The 18,777-nt window shown below is 41.0% G+C and overlaps 1 protein-coding gene across 1 annotated transcript in view; it reads left to right on the plus strand.

Moving 5' to 3' along the window:
* The first annotated feature begins 16,385 nt into the window (after positions 1 to 16,385).
* Positions 16,386 to 18,777, plus strand: part of casz1 (castor zinc finger 1) — a 75,824-nt gene continuing 73,432 nt past the window's right edge. Inside the window, exon 1 of the mRNA XM_005478216.4 lies at positions 16,386 to 16,848. Coding sequence (XP_005478273.1) covers positions 16,800 to 16,848 — 49 coding nt within the window. The 5' untranslated portion in view covers positions 16,386 to 16,799. The remainder of the gene's footprint in view (positions 16,849 to 18,777) is intronic.

The raw sequence follows: 18,777 nt of genomic DNA on the forward strand, positions 1-18,777 counted from the left end.
TCTGAGCTTATTGATGTCATATATGAGGGTGTGTTTGTCTCCGCATGAGAAAAAGCAGCAGGTTCATGTTTTAACAATGAATGCCGTGTTTCCACAATATGAATATGGAGATATCGCCATACACTCTGTCTCATTACATACTCTGGCCCCGTCAGCTATGTTCTTTATCTAAGTAGTATTTGAATCTCTGTATCCCTGCCAACAAGTAAGCTTTGCCCCCAAGGTTTCATAGGGAAGTGATTTGTTTTATTGTTTGTTCTATAAGACTGTGTCAACTCACCTTCAGCTAAGACGTAGGAAGCTACTATTAGAATACTCCAACTTAATTTATTTCTGGCAAACGGCTGAAATATGAACAGACGTGGTTCATACACGACTGTACTCTGTACAGTTGCTCCCCATGCTTCAATGGGCTTTACAAACTATAGTCTCCTCCTTCAGTCACTGCTTTCCCCCAGCTGGGACGTGGGGCCTGGGTATCCGTGCACTATTATTCTGCATATCAAAAGGAAAGGAGTGAACAAAAAGTACCCATCTTCCTCTTGCATCATCTGGAGGCTCGTTACATTATGTCAGCCACTGCAGATTAGATTGAGCTGGGTAAATGTATGGATTTCTCGAGAACATGTATGCACGTGCATATACATCGGAATAATCAGTGCCCTGGGTTTATTTTATTTTTTTTAATGTTTTTCCTTTGCTCTTCTTCTCAGATGAGGTGAGCTCCTGTACGCAGTGACTCCCCAGGAAGAGAAAACGAGGTAGGACAAATCCCCAACATGACTGATTACTGTCCCCACCATCTCCCCTGTTCATATCTCCAACAATATCAGGCATCTTCATTAATCCCCGTGGATCAATGTGTCTGGGGGTTGTAAAAATTGACAAATGACTTATTAGAATCCCACCGTTTTATTTTCCAACTGATTAACTCACAGCGATGTTGTACACTATACAGGCTCACTGATGTATCTGTTTTCCAGAGAGGGCCCCCTCGCTCTCTCTTTCTCTCTCTCTCTCTCTGTGCCTTTCTTACTGTGGGTGATCTATACGGAACCAAATGCACTCCTAACACTGCGTGTGAAACCCTGTCAGGCTGACGCAAAAACTACTACAACCGAATTATGCTTTTTCCTATAAATACACCCATTTTGTTTCCTGACATAAACAGCTGTTGAGAAGTGTGTTAGCTGACTTGCTTATTTACATATAGAATATAAAAATACAACTAATAATCTATTAGAGAACTGGAACTTTGCACTGGCGGTAATAAAATCAGCATGTTATAGTGCTGCGGTTTCTCCATTTTTGCACGCTATACTCTTCTTATCTGGGGAACCGTTCTTTTATGCCTGTTTTATGTTTAGATGTTGTTGTAGCAGCATCCCACATTGTCATCTCGACGAAATAATATAATTTTTTCCACTTTATGGCATTTATTACTGTAACAGACATTAGACACAGACATCTAAGTACAGATGACATCCACCAAATTAACAAGAGTATAAAACCTTTTGTTGCTGATAAAAAAAAAAAAAAAAATCTGCCTCTGTACAATTTGACTCTCGAGAGGACACTAATGACTTGTGACTTGAAGAAACTGGGTTGCTTTTTTTTCTCTCTCCCTGAGATGAAACCTTCTGTGCTAATGATGTTAGCTGGTATGAGCACAATGCTGATGTGGGAGTCTGTCATAAGGATGCATACAACAGCCCTTGCCCCTGGCCTCCTAGTCAAGAGGGATCTAAACATTCAGAAGTGACAGTCTGGGCTGTCTCATGTCAAACCAGAGACCCCTCGCTATCACTGGGTGTGGGGGGGGGGTTGGCATGGCCGGGAATTGAGGTGGAGGGCTACACCAACACTCCTTTGTTTCTGGTGGTGTCACTCACGCACCAGAAAGAAGACACACTCCCTGTATCCATCAGAACCTAAGATACACACCCAGCGTGCTTCCCTGCAATGCAATGATGTCACTATCCACAGATTTCCACATAGATTGGATAATTCATAGCAAACAGCAGGGTCAGCTGAGATTTCTCCTTACACGGGTATGCGCACTCGGGGACATCTTTAAACAAGCTCCTCTGGAAGTCGAAGCAAAGTTAAGACTGTTGTGCAGACTACTTACAGACTCCAGCCTCTGACCGCATAACAACAGCATAACTGGGTACAGTTAGTTTAATTGGCTTTTGATATACGTTAATGCAACTAATCATAAAGGCCAGCTTGCTCCAACACGGGGCTGGCATGACACACACACCACCCCACCCCCGCCCCCTCCTTCTCTGTTTGGCTCCCACAGACGTAGAGGCTAGAAAGTGGAGTCCCTCTCTTAGACAGTGGGAGGAAAATTAAACTGCCAAAATTGTTTTCACTGGTTACAGGGGGTCTCGGGGGACCTCAAGGCTTTTAATTGAGCTCACTGAGCAGAAATTTGTATGGCTGCTTACAAACAACATTGATGTCTCCCTTTTACTTCTCTTTGGTCGCAGTGATAGATGAGGCAGACTGGGTGTGATTGTTAAGTAAGGTGACGATCTGCTAAATTGTTTGTTCTATATTTGTCCCCTCCCCCCTCCACCACCACTTGTAGATGTTTAGAGAAAATTTATGACTGGTTTGAGAACGATAGATAATTGAAACTCAGACTCTTTGTTTGGTGTTTTGTTAGTTTTTCAGAATTTGTGTGTAGGAGGGCAATGATTCTGTAATAAACACGAGTTCATTCAGTCACAAATAAAAGTAAATAAAGCCCACAGTTCGCCGTAGGAAAGATAATTTGTCTCACTGAGAAAAAGAGCAACAACTCATGTAACTCAATTTAGTATTATTGTATCACTCAGTATAGTATAATAACAAAAAAGAGAGGCTGCCTTTTCGTTTTCTGCGCTTTTCTTTCTCCTGCACTTTTTTTTTTTTGTCCTTTTAAATTTTTCCAGTGTGTCAAAACAAGCAAAGGCTACATGGAAACGGCAGCCCTGTGTAAATATTTATGATGTAACATCTCCATGTGAATAGACTTTCTTCCCAATCCATCCATCATTACCGGCATATCGTGAAAGCCCACCTCCCGGTGGCGGCTTAGGGCCTTAGGAAGCTCAGACAGGAGCGGCGTGTCCCCCTCTCATTCAAAGTATTTGTTTTTCTTTTGACTTGGGGCAGCCCAGCTGTGAGGGCATTTCATGTGTCAGCCCCTCCATTTTCATTCAGGGCTGACTTCAAAGCCCATTTTGCTCCATTGTTTGTGTGACGTGGCTGCTGGACCTGAAAATGCCCAAACAGAAAAATGCGATGTAGGTCAGGTGCCCCTGGAAAAAAAAAAGTGATTCTTATGGTCAAAACATAAAGCCCTGGTTACCGCCTAACACTAGCTCCTCTGCCTGTTGTTGCTCACATTCCTCTTTATTTGTTCACAGAGGAGCTAAATGGAAGTTAAGAGTAAGAATAAAAAGGCTGTACTTCAGAGCGCTTGGCAGAAAATCAATGTTTTAAGTCTAATCCTTTTTTTTTTCTTTTTCTAATTTATAACATTCCACTCAGGAACAAAATGTCAGATAGCTTACTTGCTGAAGATGTTCGCTAAATTATATTAGGTTGGAGATTGCGCTGAAGCTCTGATATTTTTTGGCTTTATTTGCTCCTGCTGCTGCGAGGGAGACTAACAGAGAGACACAGAGTATCTGTCGGGGCCTGTGCGTGCACACTTCTTTACCTTGTGCAACGGTCTGAAATGTGAAACATGTCTTCATTTGGTGCAAACAAAGTGGGATGAAGGATCTGCTGTAGTTTTTTCAGGCTCGACAGTCTTTAAGAATGTGAAGGTGCAGTAGATTTATGAGGTTGTGTGTTTGCAGAAGTAGGTAAGTCTACTGCCTTACCTAAGTGGATTACAAGGTTTTAGGCTTTTCTTCTTGCACAACTTATCGGCAGAAAATAGGCGTTGCAGACGTTAGCGAAATATTGCCACCCAGACTCTCATAACATTATCATTAGCCATGGAGGATTGCTGAAATGTGATTAATACATCACCATTTTGACAGAGTGAGGCTGAAAAGGTAATATGGATTATTACAACGGTTGTAGAGCTCAATACCGCCATCCAAGTTTATCCATTTATCTGCAATGATGAGACTCCTTTGTGTTGTATGGCATTGTAACATCTATCTAAATAACAAAAGATATCTCTCCCATACACAATTGTTGTGCTGTTAATATTCAGCCCATGCAACAATGCACATGGGAATGGAGTGCGGAGACAAAACTTGACTCAGAACGGGGAAAAGTCCATAGAACGTTATGAGCATTACGAATCGATGCTCAAGCCTTTAGTACTGGCCACTTTTTCCTTGGCATAGGTATCTGATTACCTTCAAACAAAAATATTGCTCCTGTATTGTTCAATTACAACTGGTTGAGTGCTGGATGATGCAATTCGCTATCTGAGAGCTATTTTTTCTTTCTTTTTGTATACACTTTGTGTGTGTTTCATTTAGTTGGCCTTGGACGATACACGTTGAATAAATGCCATTTTTCTGCCGTTTCAAGTGCCTCTTTTCTCTCTGGATCCATTCAAGCTTTCAATACCTTTTCTCCCCCACTCTTCTCCTGTCTCTTTTTTCCACGAGCAGGAGGGTTTTACTTTACTCCTTTGTCATCCTAATTGATTGCATTAACCTTTTGAGTATTGAATTTCCTGTGCATCACGCCGAGCACAATGTGGAATATTATCATAATCCTTCCAAGTAATGGACACAGGGCAATCAACAATGCTTTAGGAAAAGTACATCTTTGAAAGATGGAGCGTCATATTATTTTCAGCCCAAAGACCTGGATAGAGTAAGACTTTGAGCTTTAAGAAACTTTGTCAATAAGTGAAGTATGCTTGTTTTTAACCAGTTAAAGAGGTTAGGAGGGCTGCTGCCAGTGTTTGTTTTGCAGGAGGTAAAAATGTCTTGGCTTAATGGAAATTACCTGTGTCTAAAGACTTTAGATTCACTTAAACACAGTTTTATCATTTGTTAGTGTGAAAATAATTTTAAAAAACTTTTTTTTTTTTAATGTCTCAGAAAAGCGTCTTAGCAAAAGAGTTTTGCCAGCAAGAAATAGGATAAACGGTGGGGTATGACTCGAAGACTGACATCATCATGAAATGATCCCAAAATAACAGTATTACAAGGTTATAGTTGGGCTCACCATTAGGCAAAGCACTAGGAGTTCCAAAGTTCCCCTTCCTGTTGGGATCCTGTTGTCCAACTATGTGCACAAAGTTCCAAACTGAGCAATTATATGTTGGAATTGGAGGGTCACTTGGTGTGTGAACACTGACTGTTGTTTGTCAGTGAGAAACACTAATGTGGACCCAAAAATCAGAGTGACTGTCACTGTGAATGACCTTCAGCAGTCCCGACTGTTCTCAGAAATCTCCATCTCTTATAGGCTTACTGTCTAAATCTGGAAAGAATTTAATTGTGGCCTAAATAGCACGACAAATTTTGTGCTGGTTCCAGATATCTCGGATGTCACAACTCACTTTAGAGTTAGCGTGTTTCTGATTGGGACACACCATTACATTTAGAAACTGAATGACATGACAGTTATTGCTAACTAGCCAGGTAGCATAACAGTCAGCTTAAGTATATTCGGTACATTCAATTTATTTTTAAGATTTCAAAAGAATTACACATTTTCCCGCTCTTTCTAGCCAAGTTGCTTCTATCTTCTCATCAAATTTACTGTGTCACTGTTGGCTTTCCTCAGGTAGCTCCTCTAACTATAGCAATAATGAACCAGGACAGTGTTTTACTTCAACAAAGTGTCACAAAATGTTTTTTATGATGACACTTTGGTGCGTTGAACCAATGGCAGCTCTTTGAGTGTATGCACTGCCACAGAATGGTTTGCATAGATGTTGAGTGGATGATACTTGTGACACACCTGCCAAACTAGAGCAAAAGTAATACAAGTGCCTATTATTGCGCACTGCTAAGTTTTGAACTTGCTACAATTGAAGTGAAATTAACACGTTATTCAAGGCAAATTATTCACTAATAACTCGAGAACAACAGGCAGACATTTGGAAGAATCAGTCCAAATAGAGTTGGTTTCAAAGCATTATGGGGTCACCTTGGTTTGAAGCAGAATAAGGGAAACCAACTAATGCAAATGACCTGATGAGTGGAAGTAGAGTCAAATCCTTAAATATTAACAGTCAGCCTGTTAAGGAATAAGGGAGCACTTACACAGATGTGTTGCTTCAAAGCTTGACTGTGGGTGTCCCTGTTTGTTGTTTGTTTATTTGTTTTGTTTTTTTGTTTCTTTTTTTTGCTCGCGTCATCGTCATGGCATTAATCACACATTGATCACAAGGCAAGCTAGCCGAGCTTCACTTAGCAGGTAGCATTAGCAAAGCTAGCTGCCTGAACCAGCGACGTCGCTCCGTGATTTCATTGGCTATCGGCTGCACTGGCATTTTTTTCATTGGCTGATGCCTGACTTCAGAAGTAGAATTTCTCTCAACTTTCAGTGCAAGCAGCACGAGCAAAGTAACGCATCATTATTGTCATTATTCAGTTCAGCAATGTGTGACGTGACACTATTCAAAGTGAATGAGAAGCGAGAGCACTGAAGCCTAAAAAGCATCCGCATGAGTCCGGCTTGTATTTAAATTCATTGTATTTAAATGAAATGCCTTCATTTAAATACAGTTTTTGTATTTATAGAACTCATTTGATTGATTTTTTTAAAAATATCTTTAATTATGATATTAAAATGTTTTTATTTTACAGAGATATTTGAAAAAAATACTATAAAAATAAATGCTAAAATATACTATTATACAATATCAAGTTGCATTACTTAAGAATTGTTTGTTCGGGAGGTTTGTTAGAGTGACAGTGAATTAAGATGAGGACCCTCACCCTGCATTAAAAAAAATGTAATCCTATTTTTATGTTTTCATTTTAAAGTTTCATGTTGATGGGTCAGCACAGCCAAGCTTTTGTCCCAAGGTAACCCTGTGATTTAACACAGACTTTAATCTCTTTACCTGCTTTACAATAGGCTGTTTTGGTTGTGCGGTGGGGGTGTAAGTTGATTTTCCCTGTTTTCTTTTCCTTCGAACTATCCGGGGCAAATCTTTCCATATTGTGTTATTATTATCTGTCTTATCTGGCCCAGAATGATATAGATAAAAATTTGGGGAGGGACAGTGAGATAAATGTAAATGGACATCATTGTATTCCTTGTATGAAACTGCACCTAGGCTATTTTAATAATATTAAGGCCCCAAGCCTAAAACCTACAGAAGACACTCCAAGGATAACAGTACAATAATTGCCTGTTAACAAGGATGGAGGTAGCCTATTGGCCTATTGAGTTTAATCTGTTGCTTTAGCTATTTTATTTAAACGCTATGGTAAAGGAATAAAAAGTAGTTCATGTTGCAAGACCAATGTAATACCCATAACTGTCTTATAAAGGCTTAATGTCAGAAGGCTTTAGGGGAAGTGTCAGTAGAATAACACTGATCAGCCTTGAGCTTGGGAATTAGCGACAGCAAATCTTAGAGCATAACGTGACAACTGGGAGAGTTTGGAGTGCGCAGAAACTTTTGCTGAACAAGTTATTTTATGTAGCTTATTACAACGTATTGTATTTATTCTGAATATTATACCTGCAAAAGGCCACCACACTTGATGGAGTGTTGCAGAACAAAAGCATGACAGTAACCTGCATTTAGTCAACAGCCGGTATTATGCTGCGTGTAGCTGAACATTAGTGGTAAGCAAAGATATAATTTTTTTCTTGCAGTGGAATGAAATGTTGTTGATCATCTACGGCCCATTCACGTCCCCCATATGTTTATCGCACAAACAGCCTAGTTGTTGTGTTGCTGACTTATACAGAGTGTTGTTTGCTTCTGTGTAAATATCAGCATAAATGCATTAAAGTAATTGATTGTTGAAAAACAGACAAAAACTGTTATCATGTTTCCCTGGTAACGGCAAGTATTATCTGGGCTGTGTTGATGAACTGAAGCAAAACACCCTGTAATTCATATCAACTCTATTATGTTTTTCAGCTCAAATAGGAAAAATCAATTGAAACAAGCTCTTATGCATGGATAGATGCTCGTTATGATCAATACTATTTTCACAGGGATGGTGCCTTTGAGCTTGATTGAGGCCAGCTTATACAAAGCTAGCCAGTGGTGCTCGGGACAAGTGTAGACACGCAGAGGGGATACAGTCACTATTTGGCCACATCTTTTGGTACATCCCACCTGAGTTATATTGATCAAAACAGAATCATGTGATTGAGTGTGGATGTGGGTCAAAACATAAGTCAAGGTCAGTCAGTAGCACAAAGCATAATCCCGGTCCATCTTTTGTATTCCATCAGGCATCAGTGGTATTCCACTGGGAACCTCTGTGCCCTCGGCATATGAAAACTAAAGCCCCCCCCCACAGTTCAATTATACAAACCCATGAGCTTCAGAATATTGACATATCTCTGTATTCTGAAAATGTCATGGATAACGATCAGGCTGTTCACCAGAAAATGTTTCCACAGAAACCAAGATTTTGAGTCAAGATGTAGAACGTATTGAATTTGCAAACCGGCTGTAAGGTCAGGGATACCTGCCTGCAGGTGTGTTTGATAAGCACGAGAGCTTGTTTCTTCCAAGGCTATTGTTATCGCACATCCTTAGCCTCGCACGGCGTTCGCAAAATAATACATATCTTAGTGTAAACCAGGTGTTTTGCAGAAGCTGTGATAAGTGGGTTGAGTGGTGTGTAGAGGTTACATAACAGATCTAGTTATGCTCAGTGATCACTGTTAATTTCCATTATCACCAGCCCGTTGCACAGAGATAGACTTTATCCACAGATATAACAAATTGTAAAACTTGAGAAATGTATTTCAGTTCATTGGTCAGACAGAGCTGTCTAATTGCTGACTATTGTAAAGAGGACAAGGTTGTTAAGTTTTCTGAATCAATTAAGACTTCTCAAATTTAAAAACTAAAATAAAAAAAAAAAACTACGCCTGACCACAGAACGTGGTCAACCGCTCGTGCAGAAAAAATTTACCGCATGGAAGAAAGTGGCTTATTTCTGTTTTACCTGTTGCACTCCCGTTTGTTAATTTGTGGCAAAGATATGTGGAGAATTTCAAAGACACGGTTTATCCCAGCATGGAAGCACTTTCTATGAGCTGCCCTTGCAAAAAGAATTGGCTTGGTTATTCACATACCTTAACCTGGCTCATTCACAAAAACATATCAACTCCCCCCAATAAAGTGGACAATGTGGACATTATTTCTCCTGCTTGGTGTTTTGGTTGCTCTGTGTTTACATGTTTAAAGCCTCAGTCTTGCTGTATGCAGCGACAGCTACAAACAGAATCTTAATTGATCTAATCTGGTTACTGCAAGCTATTTTCAACAGTTCCATTAGAAAACTCCCATCCTCCCCCACTCTTTCTCTCTCCCTTCACCTCCCACACTCTCTACCCCCCATCTGCCCTGACCTACATGGTTGTCACATGGCCCCGGCTCCCTGGCTTGGCATTTTATGGAAAATCTGCAGGAGATAAAGCCACAGGGTTTAAAGTGTTATCCCTGCCTGTCCTTTGAGAAGGGCTAAACACTGAATGAGGTGTTATTGCATCAATGCTGTTGGACACACACAGGCACCAAAGAGGATATCTTCCTCCCTCCTTCCCTCTCTCTCGCTCTCCCCGTGTGTGTCTCTCCCTCTCTCTCCTCAGTTTGATTGGATTTAGTAGAGTGTCACCACTGTGACTTTGGGGGATTTCTCTTTCCCTGTCACTGTCTTCTGCATGCTTGCTTGGGTTATTTACTTAACTTGTCCAGAAAATGGACTGTGATCTGCAGCTTAACGCCAAAGCTAGGGAGAGACAAGTGCCTCGTGGTAGTTAAGATATGCTTGACAGGCACCTAGACACTCAGTTGACTCTCTGGCTTGCTTTACTCCCTTGCTGGTGCTGAGGGCTTAGTTTTGCATTGTGACCGAGTCCCCTTCACACTGTTGTCTGCCTGTAAATTTTCTGCTGCCCTTGCTATTCAGCCAATTACAGCAAAAGAGCTTTAGTGATTTTTTTCTTCTTCGTTTTTTTCCACCCTTCTCCCCTTCTCATGGTGTTTTTATATATTTATTTTACAAGGGAATGACAAGCATTGCTGAAGGTTAAAAAAATGCTGAATTTCATAGTGCGTATAATGTCATCCTTTTTTATTCTGTAGCCGGACTAATCAATAAAAACCAGCTTCATCTTGTGTGGAACAAACACATACGGCGCAGGTTAATATAACTTCCTGGCCTGTTGCGTTTAAATTTTGAAGCTTTTGTGCTCCTGTCGCTTCTTTAAATGAGTGAAAGAACAAGGGGCAGCTTAATACAAATTTCAGTTATTTGTAAGCTTGTAAGCTTTCACTTAATTTAAATATGAAAGATGTCAATATTCATGAATCCCAAAGGTGAAGCACATTCATAAAATAATCAGTTTACTTTTTGGAAAAGTGAAGATGCAAACTTACTGAAAAGTTTCTTTTGTGTGGGACTTGAATGGAAGAAACTGTTCACCTAAAGTAAGTATTTAGTTAAAGTTTAAGATTGTCAGAGGTTTTTCCATCTGCATATATTTTAACCATTGTTGTCCTCCAAACATTACTCTGCTGTGTCCCTGGCTGCCAACCTTACTACTCATAGCTATATATTCAGAAAACTGGTTCAGGAATACACACCCTTAAACCTCTCTAAACAACAATGAGGTGTACTGGATTTCAGCGCATACACCATATGTTCCTCTCAGGTAAGGTTTCTAAGTTGTTTAGTCTCTTTGGCACTAGATCGTGCTGCAAGATAAGATGCGTGTTAAAGGCCTCTGAAAGACTATCAATGCAATGTCAAATGTAATGCGGAGCCACAAAGCAGTTAAAGAATGCATCCAGAGTGCTCTGCCATGTTGCATTCTGGTGCTAAAATGACCAGAGCAAATATCTTCCCAAAATACTGGATAAGATAAGGCAGTCGGCACAGCTTTGCATCACTGTGGTGGTTGGTTGTAGTAACGCCGGAGCTATACTTGACGGGGTGAGTGCAGACTTACAACAGTCCCTCAGTGACCAAAAAAGGAACGTCACATAGGTTTTATTGTTCTATCTCTCATAAAAACAAAACCAGAAGTTACACAAGTGATAATTGTGCATAAAAGAAGTGACACCACAAAATGCGCAGTGTTCCAAAACAAGAGAACAGAAGAATAAAAGAGTCTTTCCACCAGTGTAAAATGAGCCACGCCTAGCAGTGGGAACGGAAAGCAAAACTGCTTAATGTGACAAAATAAAGACAGAAACACTCCAAGGGAAAGTTAGAATTAGGATCCTGAAAGATTTATGCCTCCTTTTTATTTATAATTTGTTTTCTTTTCCTTATTGGAATTGAGTTGCAACTGAATATTTGATGAACACAGCCTAGAAGTAAGGATGTTATGTCAGCAAGGAAACAAAAAGTAAAGAGAAACAACCAAGAAATGTATTTTGCAAAGTTTGCACTTTGGAATAAACTAACATGCCTTTGCTTTCACAAGTGGCTTGTTAATTGACTGTGGGTGGGGGGAGGTTTGTGGGGGGGAGTTCGCTATCTGCAGGTTGTGCTGAGCCCTAGCGAGGCTAGCTGCGCCTTTCCGTATGCACCGCGCCGAGTGCTGGGTACTCTCCGTGCACAAAACACCATCTGCATTTTGCTGTTAACGCGCCTTCACATCCAAGGGAGGATTAGGAGAAAATCCCCAGGTTTTTTTCAACCAGTTGACAAATATCAGATTTGTCTCTAAAAAATTAGCTCCATCTATATCTCCCACCATATGACACACAAAAAAGATTATCTGTAATACCCAGCCAGCTTGGGTGGGGAAAAAGCAGATTAAAGTTTCAGTTTGGTCATATTTACGCAGCCTCTTCAAGTGCGAGACTGTCTGCAATCCACAGTCGACAGACCTCTTCGCAAAGAGTCCTCCCCTTGTGTGTACACCCACCCCCAAGCTTTACCTTCCAGAAACAAGATGTCTGCCTTGAAACAATTAGACATCATACTTAAATAATTCATCATTTCCCGGTGACTCTTTCTCTTCTACGTGTCCTTTAAACAGAGAGAGTGAGCTGCCAAAAGGGCTAAAGTGAATAACAGCAGCAGGTGCCTTTTCAGATGGAGCTTTGTAGTCTGCAGTGGGTGCTGAGCTGTTATTTTAGTGGCCCACTGGTGAGGAGCAGGGGAGGGCTGGGAAATGGACCTGCTAGCTGACCCCCAGACCCCAGAGCTGTCCTGTTAGCACTCCCCCCTCCGCTCCACGTTACCAGGAGTAACTCCTGGCTTAAGTTGTTCTCACTCCTCGGACGAATCCGAGTTAAAATCTAACAACGCAACATGCAGCTGTGTTCACCTGTGAAGTTTAAGAACCTCGCTTCCTAAAAATAAACTCCTTTGACCCTCAAGGAGGTCGTTTGTGTCTGCAGCGACAGATTGTAAGGCTGGGCGTGCATGATTATAACACATCAGCATGCATCAGAGGGATTTAAGCATACGAGTAAGATGCTCCTCTTTAAGCCTCCACTAAGTCAGTGTGTTCTTCCTGACCATTTCATTATCAAATACATAATCGTCATCTGCCGAGGACAGAACCGAAGGCCTGAGGCCCTACCTGGTGTCCTGGATGTTGACTTCCTTGCTTCCGCTCAAGACCACTGCCCCACCCAGAGGTTGCTTTATGAACACAGGAGCCCCATAAATGAAATTAAGGTGTCAATTAGTCAATTACAGCATAATAACTCTGAGGGCAGACATTTAGAGACAAAGAGAACCTCAGCTAAGTTCATTTCCTCCAGCCCAGGAGCCTAGCGTTTGGCACACGTCACTCCCCACCCAGACTCGCTGAATAAGGGCCCCAGTGCTCTCCCTAATGTTATTTTCCCCTGGATATCTTTTTTGATCAACAATTTCCTTTCATGGGTTTGTTTTTCAGATGCAGGGGATGCACTTTTTCTCTCCCCAATTTGGCTAGGGAGAATTTTATAATTTAGTAATTAAAATCTTTGTTAGGCTTTAGAAATTGCAACTAATTGAATTTAATGGGAAGATGAATTTCAATTTTATTTGATTAGCAAGACCCCTGGCATAGGTATTTATGGAAAAAACTCTACAAAAATATGCTGTGTGGGCTAAGATGGCATAATAGAATTACAGATAATCGGATTTCACTGTCATGAATTTCACTCTAATTTCACTATAATTTTCCATTAGATAGCTGGTTTACAAATATTTGCTCATCTGCGATGGGAAAGGCTATCTGTCTAAAATGATTACCGAGCGAGCCTTCAGAAATATGTCCCTTTTTTTCTCCTCCCTTTTAAAACCAGATTGCGAGGGATCAAAATTAGGAAGATTGCATTATGGATGTCTGCATCCGGGAGAGCAATGGGGGAGATATGATGATTACGGCCGGGGGATGAAAGCGGTGTCAAGAAAAATGTATGACTGAAAAACATAGGCCTATTCTATCTACCGAATCTCTGCTCTCAACACAGTGCCGCCAAGCAACATGCTATATCGTGATTCATGTAATATCAGCGCCCCAAATATACCTTCTACTTTATACACGTTAATTGCTTTCAAGTATGTACCTTTAATGAGATTTTCATTGCGCTTTTCCTAGCGTATGTATGTAGACGCATATACAGCTACACAGCAATTATGAAAATCAAATGAGATTCGAAGGAATCATCGTCATGAGTCATGCAAATGATGATCATCAAAATGTGGTGTGTTGCGATCATCGCTGTTGTGGCTGCATCTGTGTGTAAGTTTAATATTCCGCTCCTTCTCCGCTTAAAAAATAAATATATAATGCAATATAAACAGACGTGAGAGGGAATAATATTCCACATCATAGACAACCTCGAGGAACACTGAGGTGAACTCTTGTTGAAAAGCCCCTGCTTCAGAATTAAGCTTTTACACGTTCAATTTCCTGCCAATTTTCAACAACATGACAGTGAATATCAGGAATAAACTTGCTTCATTGTCTGCTGAAAAACACAAACTGTTTTTAATTTGTTGTGTTCAAACTTTAAGGCGCAGAGTCGGAGCGGTTCGCGCCGGACTGTTGCTCCTTCTCTCTCTCACACCCCCACCTGTGCACTCCACCAGTCAGGACAGACCCCTATACCCCACGCCGGCTCACACCCACTCCAGCCTATTCGCTCAGTCACTTTTTTGCCCCCCGAACTGCCAGAGACAGCAAGAGGGGTTCAAAAACACAATCTGACTTTCGGCAAAGGTCAGATTTCTCACTCGGCATGTCTCTGGGCTTTGGGCACAAAAGCCGCTGAATTCACATCTTTCAACTGGGCAATGGCTTTTGTCCTGGGGAATGGAGGACTCGGAGTGGGCCCTGCACCAGACCAGCCCCTCCTGGAGCGCACTGTCAGGGGCAGCCAAACGTCTGGCCCCGGCGGCCCTTTGACTGATGTACCCCTACCATGTCACATGCATAGGAGCGCGCGCACACACGCTCACACGCATACACACTCCACCTTGCCCTCAACATTCTCCCGCATGCACCATACAATACCCTCACGCCACATCAAACGAAAAGCCCCACAGCTCCTTTTGAAAAGTAATGGTTTCGCCCCCAAAGATGGCAGCTCGAGGGTCCAGAAGGCTGTAATGCATGGACGACAGACCCTGCCTCCTGTGGACATTGTTACATGAATAGAATTCACCCTGCACTCGCCCCCTTGATATCAAGTTTTTGAGATACTGTGGAAGTTTTTATTGTTATGCTCCACCTATGTGAGACAAAAAGCATCACAGCGTTAGACCCAGGCAGATGTTCTCACCACTTCAAAAATTTCTACCACATCAGTGGCATGCGTTCATTTTTAGTAACTATTATATTTTCAAGTTTCAATCTAGCGATTCACACGGGGCCACAAATCCATTAAAAACATATATATTTATTTATTTGTATGGAGACTGACACAAAAGATTTTTATCCAGCAACAGAACAAAAGACCGGTCGCCAAGTCAGGTCGTGCACAACAAAAACAATTCGATTTCATTAGATCACGGGCTAATAAAAGTAGTATTTACAGTACAAAGTTAAATCGAGGGTGGAACCTTTTGATAGAAACTCTTTTAAGGTCATTTTCCTTTATGTGGGTTAGGAAGGAGGAGACAAAGCCTTATTTTTTTCCATTATTAGCCAGGATGAGTCATCATAATTTCAGAATCAACCAAAACCAGTTTTATGTACATACTTCAGACTAACAGCACTCAGGAACTGAAGCCCGACCTATGTATTATTGTATTATGGTCCAAAGCCATAAAGTTGTTCATTTCCTCTTTTCTGTGTCCAGTAAATGCTAGTTATACAACACCTTTATTCAGAGTAAACCTGCCGTGGAAAACAGGAATATCCAGTTACCTTTGAAAGTTGAGACTTTCTTGTTATTTTGTGTCGCTCTGTAAATTCCACATTCTTGACACACCACCATGTTTACAGTATATGGGCATTATGTACAAATGGTCCCGAGGCGCTTTGCATGCTGCTGCGGAAGAAACTGCCAGGCAAATAAAGGGTTTGTCTTATAAAGTATTCATTGTCACCTGGTAACGGCCGTCGTTTATCATTTCACCTGAAATTACAATGAAAACTGATAGCTTATCAGAGGGAGGGAAGGAGAACCAGAGCGCTCTGAGTGAGAGAGAGAGAGAAGCAAAGAAAGTATACCATGCAGGGCTGAAATGGAGAGGATTGCTATATTGTGAGGGAGCCAAAGAGTTATTCGCTTCAAGCTAAAGGGCTGGAAAATGTATTTTGTGAAATCTTTTTCTAAGCTTAACGCTTCTGTGATAGACATGAGGACAAGCATATTTACCAAATAGAAATGTGCCTGGCTTTATTCTGCCCTTTGACTATGTACACATCAAACATACAGCCTATGATTTAATAAGTGAGGACAAAATTGTGGAAATATTCTTCCACTTGCTGTAGTTGCACTTTATATATAGAACACTAATTAAATATGTGTTTAAAAGCAGCTTTTACATGTAGTCACACTGCATTGGATTTAAATAATTAGCCTCAAAGTATAATATGTTTTAATAAACGTATACTCTTATCCTCTAGAAAGCCCTTTTTCTTTTTTTTTTAAGTGTTGTGTGCCCCCCCCTTCGCTCATTTGAATAGAGGCAGTGGAGGCTCCACCCAAGAGAGTTGAAAGGCTAGAAGACCACAAAGATGGAAAGGCCAGCCCACTGAGGGAGGGAGAAAAAAAACTGCTCCGGTTCCTCTGCCATAATTTCCTATCAGCCTATTCAGACAACATCACCAACAGCTTTGTCTGTGTGTGTGTATGTGTACGGGAGCAAAGCAAGAGAGGGAGGCAGCGCACGAGCGGCAGAGAGAGAGCGCCACAGAGAGAGAGAGAGACAGAGCAGGGAAGGGGGAGGCTCCATATTCTTTCACCTAACCCCCCCACCACCGTCAAACCACAGGAAGGAGGGGCCAGACCCTAAGCTGCCAATCAAATCCGCTCGTGGCAGCCGGCATTATCTCAGCAACAAACTATTGACAGATTACATGTCAAGGAGTTTAGTGCTTGATTGAAGGAAGCCTCTTTTTTTTTTTTTAAATCTAGTTACTTTTCCGCTGTATTCCCTCCCTCCACCAACCAACATTCGAATGACTTTCTAACAGAGTTGAGTAATATTATGAAAGTTACATGTCTGAGAGGATTTAACTTCGACTTCCCTGAATATGGTGAGTACTCTTCTTCTTTTCTGTCTTTGTCAGATGTGTTTTATTAGCTGACAGTTTAAGGTGTGCCTTTATCTCTGACTAAATATACAGAGAGGGGAAGTTGTTCATGATTAAACTATGTGCCAGCTCGTACGTATACCCAAGTGTTGCGACACCATTATTTATAGCTCTTTGACAGTGCCCAAAGGTGACTGCAGTATCAAATATGATTGCCTGTTTCCTCAGCACACGCTTCATGACACTGTGTTACATTCAGTACACATGTGAGGAAAGTTCACACAGCAAGTTTCATTTTCTCTTGACAGAGTACGTTTCTCTTCTAGAGAGCAGCACAACTCCCTGTCAGCCTGTTTTTTATTCTTCTTCTCTTGCTTATTAGTTCTTTCTTTCAGCTATACTTTTTTTCTTTTTTTGATAAGCCACAGTTTGAGTCTGTAGAAATAAAGATATTGGTTTGGCACACACGCAGGAGCTGGCAATGCCATTAGGGTAACCTGAATGGCCTAAGGGTTTGTTGCTAAGGGGACAAAGCAAACAAACTGTTGTGTTGCTTATGTTGTCCACATGTAAAGGGAACAGGAGCAGTGTTAACACCTTGCCAGGTACTTCTAAATAGTGTACATACAGTGCACGGGCTATTTTCATGCATTAAACAGAGAAATTAAATGCATTAGAGGTGAGGTGAAACTGTAACCAAACGATCCATTCGTTTGAGTGATTTAATACGATGATTCTGATTCATCTCCCTTTCTATACACATACACACACCTGTGAGGCAGGTTTTTTTATAAAAACCTGTAGCTGCCAGGTTAACATCAGTGATTCTGCGCGTACTTTTAGAAAGATAAACTTGTCCTGTTGTAACTGGATTATACGTGTAAGCGTCACTCTCCTCACCACTTATAAGAAGGGGTTTTTTTAGTGGGATTTAAAAGAAGTCACATTTTATGGTCACATTTGGTTCTTTCTGTTTTGCGCGTGGAGTGTGTTCTCGTGTGTTTTCCATTCGCTTGCACACCAAGTGGTGTCTTCCTTTCATTGTGTGTGTGTGTGTGTGTGTGTGTGTGCGTGTGTGTGTGTGTGTAATAATACTCTCAGTATATTTCATTATTACCACATATAAATGTTACTGCTCGGTAACTGTACAGCAAGTTCTTATAGACTCAATCGGTCCTCTTTGATCAGTCTTATCTACCCTATTTTTGAAACACCTTATTTTAAACTCACACAGTGTGAAAATATTTAGCAGACGTTGTGGTATTTTTTTTGAGTAGGGTATTTTTAAACTGATGTCAGTGTTGTAAATTACAGAAAGGTTACCATGAAAATATATTTATTCTTTTTTTGTCTTTTTTAAAATATTCCCTGAAAAAAGAAAAAAACTACGCAAGTCATATTTCGAGCGAGCTTTGCACGAGGCTGTTATTTTTAATATGTTTGTCAGTTATGTCTGTTTTTATTTTCATCCTCTTCTTTTTTTTTTCTTTTCTCCTTTTTTCACGGCGCTGCGTTGCACTTCAGACACTTTTGGCACGACATCGGCTTTGACTTGTGCATCGCAGGATTAATGTAAATTAAAGATGTTTTTTGCCTTATCAAATAAAACGCTGACAGACTGTATAGTAGACCACTGTGACCACAGGGTTTCACAAACACTCAGGAGAGGCAGACGCGAGAGCTCGGTTATTATGTCTGGTTATTTAAGGTGTCCTGCATTATCGTTTGAAATAACAACAAACAAGTTCAACTGTTATTGTGACACACCCTAATTTCAAACTTTTCGTCAGCTTGGAAAATGTTTTTCTCCCCTCTTATGAGTCATAATGTTGATTGCCTTCTCCCTCACTGAGTCGTCTCATTAACCCTTTGTGGCCCTCTCCATCGTTTACGGCCCTCCACAAAACTAGGATGAAATGAGGGAGAAAAAAC

This window comes from Oreochromis niloticus, linkage group LG20 (assembly GCF_001858045.2).
Source record: "Oreochromis niloticus isolate F11D_XX linkage group LG20, O_niloticus_UMD_NMBU, whole genome shotgun sequence".
Classification (NCBI taxonomy): Eukaryota; Metazoa; Chordata; class Actinopteri; order Cichliformes; family Cichlidae; genus Oreochromis; species Oreochromis niloticus.